This window comes from Aspergillus sydowii, assembly GCF_001890705.1.
Source record: "Aspergillus sydowii CBS 593.65 unplaced genomic scaffold ASPSYscaffold_1, whole genome shotgun sequence".
Classification (NCBI taxonomy): Eukaryota; Fungi; Ascomycota; class Eurotiomycetes; order Eurotiales; family Aspergillaceae; genus Aspergillus; species Aspergillus sydowii.
In genome coordinates, this window is record NW_024467859.1 from 2,606,847 (window position 1) to 2,617,348 (window position 10,502).

General features: G+C 50.7%; 1 protein-coding gene across 1 annotated transcript; it reads right to left on the minus strand.

Annotated features, from left to right (window-relative positions):
* Window positions 1-5,542: 5,542 nt before the first annotated feature.
* ASPSYDRAFT_26265 (Zn(II)2Cys6 transcription factor) lies at window positions 5,543-7,695 on the minus strand (the record flags this gene model as incomplete). The annotated part of the gene is made up of 3 exons (XM_040844260.1): window positions 5,543-7,236; window positions 7,295-7,498; window positions 7,563-7,695. 3 exons carry the CDS (start codon window positions 7,693-7,695, stop codon window positions 5,543-5,545), a joined length of 2,031 nt encoding a protein of 676 aa, XP_040708061.1.
* Between the last annotated feature and the right edge of the window lie 2,807 nt (window positions 7,696-10,502).

The following is a 10,502-nucleotide window of genomic DNA, read 5'->3' on the forward strand; positions in this document are numbered from 1 at the left end:
TAGACGGTCTCTCTGGTGAGCCTCTGGAGGACAAGAGAGGGCGCGAAGGCAACAGGCGAGAAGGAGGGCGATTTATTTATCAGGTGCAGTGGTGACTTCACTGCCGCCGTTTCGGTACGGTAACGCCGTTTGATACGCCACCAATACAGCACGGTGACCGATCTGTGTAACGCTTCCCGTGTCAGTGTCACGCGCTAGACCCAAGACAGCTAGCGCCATCACCCTTAGCTCGAGAGTGCGCGGCTGCAGTTGATTCAGTCCATCAAATCACCAGCTCCAGCAGCTCGACGACTTTGAATCAACGCTGCCCTGCCCTCTCATTGCCTGCCAGACTCGAGCGGACTCACCGGTATGCACGGGATGCTCCAAGACACCTGCTGAAGTGGTGCCAGTTGAGGGGTCAGGCAGGTGCTGTCTCTGCGCTCTGTCAATCACAGCCCAGGCTCATCAACTGAAGGTTGACGAGGTGAAGAGAAACCGAATTCACTCCTGGGGAAGAAGAGAGGAAGAAAAAGATGCCAATGGAGGAAGCTTCTGGGATTTATATCTTTGACGCCCTCGCAGGGTCGATGCTGTCCAAGGCCCGCTTGTCGAACTGCCAGTGTCCTGCGACCCAACGGAGTCAACAAGCTTGACACTAAATCCCCCGTTTGTCGCGCGCTTTGGGGCCAAACTCTCCACGATAGGCCAATTCTCTCCTTTTCGTTCCTCCCAGCAAACTCTCCCCACTATTGCAAGAAAGGGGCGCCGAATCCTTCCTCCCCTATCAGCCACTCGGGGCTGGAGCAAGCTCCAACCCTCATGCTACGCGCCCAGTTGCCGCGCACGGTTTCCTTGACCAGGGTCCTGCACGGCCAACCACTAAGATCCTCTGTTGGCACCCTGCCGCTTACGCCCATTCTTCCAAGATGGTTGGCCTCCTTGTTTCCAGACTTTTTCTAGTCGGGCGGTTAGAGCGAGCTGCGCAAGGCTAAACCACACTCCTTAGTTCACCACAGACAAAGTCATGCTCACGCTCCCACTCCTTTTTAATAACTCGAGCGGCTACAACCATCCTCAGCGCTTGCACCATGTGTTTTCTCAGCCACAATCTGCGAATGATGAGCTCGAACGCATGTTGGAATGAGATGTTCTTCTTGCGTTGCCATGCAACCGCCCATCTCGCTGAGCAACGTAATTCTGCAGCACTCATTCTCTGCTTCTTTCGCCTATCATATCCTCGTTCTAATTGCAGCCTCGTACGTTTTGCTAACTAGCTCCTCCAGCTTCTGATCATACATGCCTGTCTCGCTCATTCTTGCATGATCGCCGTTGATTCGTTGTGCGGCGTCCTTTTCCCGACGGCTTCAGCTTACATTTAACCGACACATGGTCGTATATTAAACGCCCACGAGCCCCATGCTCCCAGTTTCGCTTCTCCTTGGTTCGACAGGTGAGACCACTCAGGGTCGTACCCTAATCCAACGAGCACGGACGGTATCGAATCCTTTGTTGGCATGGCTGGCGGGGTGTAACCGAAATTCTCTCATTCAGCAATGGCTAAACAATCGATCTCGGCTCAAGCATTCACTCCCAACACCTTCTGGAGGGGTTACTTTGACGATATACCAAGCCCTCGGTGTCTCCGAACCCAATTATTATGTCTACCGGACGTTGAACCCCGATATCGTCTCAATTGCCTCGGACACGATGCCAATCCTTCAGTTGGCCCGTAAGCCAGATCGTATGCCATGGTGCACCGAATACCAACGCAGTCGAATGTTTCTTAGTCCTTTAGCACGTTCCAAATCTTAAACTAATCGTTGGGAACGTCAAGGCCATGTCTGCCTTGCGCCCAAGCGTGGTTCGGCATCGAACCGGCCAACCATAATTTGTCTTAAACCTTTGATTTGGACCAACACCATAAGAAACAGTCATGGCGAACTCTTGCGTCTGCGAAGGCTTCTTCGACTGCACGTACGTGGTCGCGTAGATCAGACGAGTTCTACCCTCCCCTCCAGGTGGGGATAGGAAGATATTAAAGTGCATGTTCGTACAGACGAATGCGCGTATTACAGGATGACACTCCGTAAATAACGAGCATGGGTTGGTGACTGACCGCCACGGTTTCGGAGTAGACCATACCTATAACCATGGCCGCACCTTAAGGAGGTCGCCTAAGCTGGGCAGCTGGTCGTACCTTCTAACCATAATGGGTCTACTAGGGATCGGTTGCTCCTGCCCTATTTGCTTATACTTCAATCTCAGCATAACCAGAAGGAGCCCTGGTCGCGACTGTCATTTCTAATTAACGTCCCTTGAAGATACAGTATCAGCATACGGTGTCGAGTGTCCTTCGATGCGCGTGTCACTCCCATCCATTAAAATTTTCTCGGCCAACACAACATCTCTGCCTCTGCTATTGACTGGTCAACCACTAGCCCGCTAGCCCGTACAAGCGGAAAACATGCGCATGGACATGAAAAACGAAAATGGAGACCAAGCTAGTTTTGAAACCAACAGCCTTCCTGATCAACTGGGTCATGGATAGGTCGAGGCTCTAGACGCCCATGGGCGTGGCTTTTGATCGACGACCTCGAGGCTGGATCTCCAGTGCTCGGCAGGGAGCAAGAGGTGCACATGGCTTGATCGGGGAATTGGCATCCATTACAGGTATCTGTCTGAGAGTCGGTTGGGCAGTTGTGCAGCTGGTGATGAACCTAATGGGGGTGTATGCGGTATGATCCACTTCACTGCGTTGGCAGTTTACCTCCAGGCCCCTACGACCTATCCACCGAGCTGAAATGCAGTGAATACCCGTAACGAGCCCGGGAGTCGCTGTAGGTAATGGGCTGACTGAATGCTGAAAACGCCGCAATCACAGCGACTGCAGTTACTGCTGCTATACTCGACTTTACATTGTAGCTCTAGCTTGGCAGTAACTATAGACTCTTCCGCATCTCCCTTGCTCTGTCGCTTGCAAAGTATATACTACTTTATGTCGCTAGCTCTATGTATCCCCTCCTTGATATTATTAGAAAGGCGTTTATTTCTTTAATTCTATACGCAGCCCAAGGGAGCGGCCTACCTCCTACTCATCCGTTTGCCTTGTGTCTAGTCTCCAAGCCAATTCCATACAAACGAGTAACTACACTCCAGCCAGATCGCGCCTTCCTGCTTCGGAAGTATAAACCAAGGGAATAATGGTCGGAAATACCCGTCTTGGTTGGGCCTGCCCTATACAGCCTGTGCCGCGCCTGCCTAAGCCTAATAAATAATGTTTCTACCCTTTGCACCTTCCCCTGTTTACAAGAATCTAAGTATCTTCTGAGGAAGACACGACCGGGTCCTCTGCCCTCAGTCGCGCCTGCCGTTCGAGGATTCTGGTCGCACCTGCTTACTTAGGTTTGCATAACATCACTCGGTTTCCATCGCGCCTTCCTCCTGATGATTAATTTGAAGGGAGCAGGAAGGTGCGATTGGGACACTCGTGACTGCCCATTTGAGCTGTACCTACAGTGCCATACGCAAATTTCTGGATTGGATAACTCCTCTCATGTCTTATTAGCAGTCGGACTAGCCCTTGCCATTCCAATAGCAATAACCCTATATTCTTTGGTTGATACATTAATTGTTACTACTCTACTTAGCCAGTTAAAACGTCATGGCCGAATTTATCTTGTGCATGGATGGATCTATGTTATATCAATCCATGCTTTTCATTATCTGTTGTGCTGGCTAACAGATTCCTGGCTTGATCTTACCTGCAGCAACCACGCTCACCTTTGCACACTGGGCTTTAAGGAAGGGGCCGCTTGCAAAAACACAACCCGAAAATACTGTTTATTTTCAACTTGGTCTGTGGTTTTTGTCACTCCCAATAGTGTCATGGACAGAGGGGAGAAGTAGAGCGTTGATCGTGATTGTATTTCTTTGCAATGCCACCGAGCAGGCCATCTTCATGACTAGAGGAAAACCACATGAGGTTATGAATTTGCTAAAAAAGAGGCTGGAAACAATTATCGACCAGAATCCAGTGATGATAATGTTTAAAGTCTGACCCCTTCCAACACCACTACCCGCCAACAGAGCTAAAGAAGTCCTTTAAAGAGAAGCAAGCAATTCACAAGCCCAGTTCTCCTTGAACAAAGGGAATGATCCCCTTACTGGAAGACAGTACTTGTCTCAACCCACGATATCTACTCAACGGAAGGCATTTGGCCTATAGTGCCTTTAGCGGACGATCCTCTCCAAGTACACGAGCAGCCTAGCAATACCAATAATACCGCTATCAATGCAATCATCCACAGTCGCCCTCCGAGAGTATGGATTGACTGCTATGGTAGCAAACGGCCGGATATTAGTATAATCTCAGCTGATCTTCAAAATATTGAACGTGAACTCCAGGCTCGTGATAGTGGTCAGTACCATGTAATGCGGAAACTGCCCCCTCAAGCGATATACCCACGACCCAGAGATCTGGGTTCTCTCAGATGTCGATGCCGTTTTCGGATGCAACCTCAGTAGGGTCTGAGTCTGGCGGGGCCGGGATCACAATTAAGGCCATGTAAAGGCGATTGGGAAAATAATCGAAGGATCAACGGAATGAGTGAAAGAGAAACGGAGAACTAATAGCCTGGTGATTAGAAAGGAGATCTGACCCTCAGTGGAAGGGTTTAAACAGAAACTACTTATCGAGGCAGAATGCTATAACTGATAGCGACCATGGCCGGCCGTTCGTTTTATATTGGTGAGAGTTGAAATAGAGATGAAGGATTTCTAAGAACTGGATATTTATGCATGCTATCACGGGATTCTTTCTCTACTAGGCAATTCCAGGGTCAGTACCCGTGACGCTCACGGAACACCAGAAAAGTTATGCCAGCTTAATCTGGTAGGTATTAATGTAATTGAAGCTAGATTAAGGATTGATATCCTGTCATTGAAGGTTGAGTCTAGCCAGAGTACTCCATTCGCCGTTCTGATACCACAGGTATAGATACTACGTAGGTACAAAAAACACACGGTCTAGCGAGTGCAGCCAGAGGTTACATGAACCATCAAATCCAAGAGAACACCAGATCCAACAATAATACCCAAGTAGCCCAGCTCGGTTGTAGTCCGGTTGCTGGAACTGAGTAGTAGTCTTGTAAACGTGACATGAAATCCATAACCCCTGAAAGAAAAGAAAGAAAATTCCACATAACACCACATAATTTCCATCTGTCTCCGTTGGTCGATTGAACGTGTCCCAGTAGTTAATCAAATCCCCAAAAGGAGGAGTCATTGTGTCGCCTCGACACATCATAAGGCTTCCGAAGTTCGAGGCCTTCCCTGACCTGCAGTGAAATATAACGAATCGCAAAACGGAAAGGGTATATAGCGAATGGTAGATTATTCGAGAAATATTTTCACCAAATTGGTCGCAGGTACAAGAGCCAGCCTTGTACGAGGTTCCCATCGAGGGTTCCTCCCGACGCTATGAGACTCAATCTCATTGAGAAGCAAAAGTTAAAAAAAAAAAAAAAAAAGTGTTCGTTCCTTGTTCTTTGTTGTACCACAATCAAAGAAGAAGGTAGTTCCAGCCGTTCTGTTGCATGATGTCCCGCCAGTGCGGCTTCTTGACTTCTTTCGGCGTCCAGCTGAGCTCGGGGGCCTTGGGGGAGCTAGGCGGTTCGGCCTTGACGGGGCTAGCCGGTTCAGAGGCCGAGGACGCGCTGTCTTGAGGAGTAGCAGACGTCCCGGAGAATTCGTCTGTGACTCTCCACACTTCCTGTAGGACTCGGTGCATGCGGCCGAAGCTGCCAAGTTCCGCGTGTTCAGCGAGAGCTGCTGCTCGCTCAGCGAGGAGGGTTCGGAATTGACAGCCAGGGGTGGAGTATACACCGGCGATAAATAGCGGCCATACAAGGGAGCGGTCAAAGCCTTCGGGCCCTGACGGGATGTATTGCAGGGCATTTGCGAGCGCTTCCACCAAGTTGACGTTGCTGGGCTGGGTTTCCTCGAATCCAGGGACAAGGCTGCAGAGATAGATTCGAGCGGCGATGCGGAAGACGGCAGTCATGTTCTTTGTCAAGATCTCGGGGCGAATCAACCCTGTTGTTATTGAAAAGGGGCTCTCCATGGTCGGGTCGGCGGGTTCAGTGAATTCCAGCTGCTGTCCGAGAGCCGAAACGTGGGAGCAGACCTGCATCTCATCGACCCTTCCATCTGCCTTGAGAGCATCGAGACATGCAATTTCCGAGATAAGGTACATTACCCGGTCCTCGCAACCCATGAGCTCACGCAGTCCGAGGGATACCCCACCAAGATGTTTTGATCGGTAGGTGTGGGCGAATTCGGGCGTTCTTCGGTACATCGTTGAGCCAAGAATATCGATCCAGGCGGTCAAAGTCATGCTGAATGGTGGTAGCACGTACGGATTCGGGGTGTCTGCAGTTAGTCCGAGACGTTGCACCAAGTTTGCAGCAGCTTGGAAGTGGTCCAGCCAAGGAATGTCGGGAAGGTAGTCATCGGCCGGGCCTACTGAGGAGTGGAAGAAGATCATGCCGAGGGTCGCATCGAGGATCTCTTGGTGCTCACTGTCATCTCCCAGAGCCTGGCATAGTAGCGAAATAGCCTCGAATCGGTTTCGCATGATATCGTGATCGATCTGTTCTCCCGTGATTCCTTCTGTTGTCTTAAGGTGGATCGCGGCAACGCTAAGGCAGCAGTGTAGGTAGCACTTGTTAGTCTCCAGGGTTTGTAAGACAGCTTGAGCACGGAGGTGCCCGCGTTGGTGGGCTTCGAGAACGGGGAAGCTCATTCGCAAGACGTTGTGGATAAAGTGCTCCAAAAGCGGTCGATCATGGTCGCTAACGGGGATGTTTTGCAGCATGCTGTATGTCTCCGGGAAGCTCTGGTCGCAAAGCGCAGGGTCTATTCCTGGTAGGGCCGGTGTTCTGAAGTACTCATCATGGAACCACTCGTCACCTGGGAAGGTAGGAAGGGGCGCATTCAGTTGGGGCGGAGCAAAGGCACTGAAGGTCGATGATACAGAGTCATGGCGCAGCTGGACATCGTTGACGAATGTTTGGCGCTCAGTCTTGACGTCTACCTCGTAGGGATACTGTTGTGTATAAAGAGTTTGACTTAGGGCAGGCGTGGACAAGTGTGAGGCGAACATATCGTAGGTGGGCTCTGGGAACGGACGGCCGTATTCAAACTCTGGAGAAGTCGGTGAGTTGGCGGCGATATTCTGAGCGCGAACGGCAGGATCTATGATACAGGTTAACGAGATGGAAAGGGAAGTAGACAAAGAAAGCAGTTGGCCTACCTATGGCTAACGAGCCATTGCGCTCATTCATCTTCGTTTGCTTGATCTTGTTCTTGATAACTTCCTTATGCATCTTCCTCTGCTCGGTGTTGCCCCACCAGATAGGGCGTTTATATTCGCATTTCACACAGAGGTTGTTGCATGCTCCACAAGAAGGGTGCTGCTCATCACACTTCTTCCGACGAAGACGACATGTGAAGCAGCCTGTTGAGGGGTGATCAACTCGGTTAGATGCGCCAAGGATATATCAAGCTATATGCATGCTTACCTGAGCGAGACCGCTTGTGGGACTTGGTAGTTCTCTCGGGTTTTGGTGTACCTTCACTACCCGACGATGATTGAGACTCAGCCGCGCGCTTCACAGCGGAGGGGTTGGTCTTCTTTCTTGCTGCTGCCGGCATTGCGTATAGATATGACTGGTTTCTTGGGTTGTAATGGCGCAAGTGTCCCGGGATATCAAGTATCAGCACGGATAGGAGGGCGGGCAGTAGGTGACAGGCGAGTCGCTAGCGAGGATAGTAGACGGGAGTATTAAGGTGCAAAGCTGGACCAGCAGCCTTGGCTATCTAATTAAGTAGAATAAGAGAGCGTAAGGCGCGGTTTGCCGAAGGACGAGGCGACTGGGGACGACGCTGGGGAAGCAAAAGAAGCTCGATCGTGGGATCGAGCAACCTTTAAAGCTCGAGTGCGACTCCATGATGTTTCTATTTTGGAATTAACCCAGATAGCCGAAGGGAAAATTGGGTGGTGGGAGAGGCAGGATTGGAATGGAAGGATTGGAGATCGCCCGCTGGTCCTCAATTAGCGTTGACCAGGGAAGGGAATCATGCAGGCTCGAGAACCGGTGAGTTTAGCTTGGTTTGCTAGCCCCAACATTTCCGGGCTAATTTTGGATAATTTTGGCAACTTTTGGCTGCCGTCAACATGGGCGCCTATGCAAGTTGAGGGGTTGGTGCGTGACGATTGGACGTCAACTCCAGGTTAAGATGGGCGGTTGGCTGGTTGATTGGTCATGGATGTATCGCAAATATCGTGAGTCCGAGCTATCCGATGACCCGTGCGACGGCGGATTCCTTCGAGCTCTGCAAGCACAACAGTGATTGCTTCCTTTTTCGGGCATCAAGATATCTCCACCTGGAGTGTCTCCCGTCGGTCAAATGCCAGCCCCCACGAGTCATTCACCGGCATTTAACAGGCGACAAAGATGTCCCGTTAAGTAAGTATACTGCCAGTAACTCAGTATCAATTCCCACCCGGACGGGATTCCTGGCTCGCACGGAAGTTGAACACACGGCAGGCATCGTGACAAATTCATAGTAGTCTCGATAACGCAAAGGGCCAATCGCAGGGCCCAGTAGACTGGGATTAATTTAGTCTGATTTGAAGCCAGAAAGCGATAATCAGGTTTACCATATAGGGAAAATGCGATGCCCTCGTGCAAACGTGATGGGACAGGGAACGAAAAGCAACATCCGACGGTCGACGGGCCAGGGATCACGCTGACAGCAGGACTCGGCGAGTCGTCACACACTTTGGCCCTCGCAGTGTGCTGGGATCTCGAAGAACCAGCCAATGGTCAGGCTGGGAAGTGTGCTGGAGGAGGAGCGCATGCAGAAGCTTTGCGGGGTGTTGTCGAATCGCAGTGGTAGAGACGTGTGATGAAGTGCAGCTAAAGACACTAAAGGACGCTAAATTAGCCCGAGCGAGCCAAGATCTCATCCCGCCATCGCCATTGGACGGACGCCAGATTGCAGTGCTCTTGATTAGCAACAATTAACCGCCGCGATGCGCAGGGTTTCCTGCGTGATTCTGTCCAGCATAGGGTGATTATTACCGTGATTTATTCTTAGTTCTACCCCTCTTTTGCTATTATTAACTGCATTTTATGCCGCAAACTCACACCTCAGGCGAGTAATTAGTGTGGATTAGCTGTGATTATCTGCAGGCTGCTCCACCTCGGGTGATTGTGCATCTGTGCTGTCTGTCTTCTTCTTGTCACAATCTGGCCTGCCGTCCCCTTGTCTGTCACAATGCAATTTAACTGTTTCCAAGGAAAGACAATTTGTCTCTATTAATATCACGATTAATGGAGGAGAATGGCCGCTAACAGCCGGGCGAGGAGGTCGTTATCTCCAAGGCAGCCAGTCAGATCTGCAATCAGGATATCGGCATGACCCTTAAAAGCCTAATTTTTAGTGCCAAATTGCCGGCAAAAGACGGGCGGAATCTGGCACATCTTTGTGTTGCTCTGTGTCGCTCTGTCCAACGTGGCACTCTTTAAACAAACTACCCATGTTTGATTCTGATACTACCTTGCATCTGGAGCTTCGGACAGCAATTCTCCGTCGACACTCGACACCAGCAATTTCTCGACAGACGGTGCGGGGTGCCGACAACAGTTGGAATGCTGGTGTCGAGGTGTCGTCTTCGGCCCAACTCCGTCCCAGATCAAGCAGTTGAGCGTCCGATGACTCACAAGCACGGACAGAAGTTGGGACGGGGCCACACTACGTACGAAGGTCCCCAACTAAACCCCAACAAGAAAATGTAAACGCAACAGGGAAGATTGCTCAGAATCCACGCCTCTGGCGTAAAACGGTACCCAATCCATCCTTCTGTCTCCAAATAAGCGCCCCAGACACCGGAAGAAAAACTGGCCGTGGACGCTCCCTGCAGGAACTCCGACTCCATGCGCCTCAGCTGTATGCACGAGACACTCTGGGAAATCCTTTCTCGAAGAAAAAGAACTCAAGAGTCAGTCGTTTGAGTTTCACCTCCCCTGTTAAGACTTTAGCCTCAACTCCGATCGGAAGTCCTTGACCAACGTATCTGCTTTCTTGCCGCCAGGCTTGAGACGATCCAGCTCCACACTTGCCTGCTTCTATAATTACTTGAGCCTTGACGTCCTGCTTACCAGTGAATAGCCGCCGCGGTTTGCCTCTGCTGCTACCAAGCTACAACGGCGAGCGTTGTCGGACTGTCGGCTGTTGCTATTTTTGATGCTGGCCTGTTAGTTCGGCGCTTAGAGTATCAAGGACTCTACTGGTAGCCCGCAAAGTATTGTACATACGGGAGACGCGGGTATATTGGGGCCGTTTGGGTCTGGAGAGCGTCTGATGTCAGAAAAATAGGTTCGAAGGGAATTCGATTAAGTTCTGGGGGCTGTTTCAGCCATTACTCATGTTGCTGGAACTGGCTTTCCGCGAGT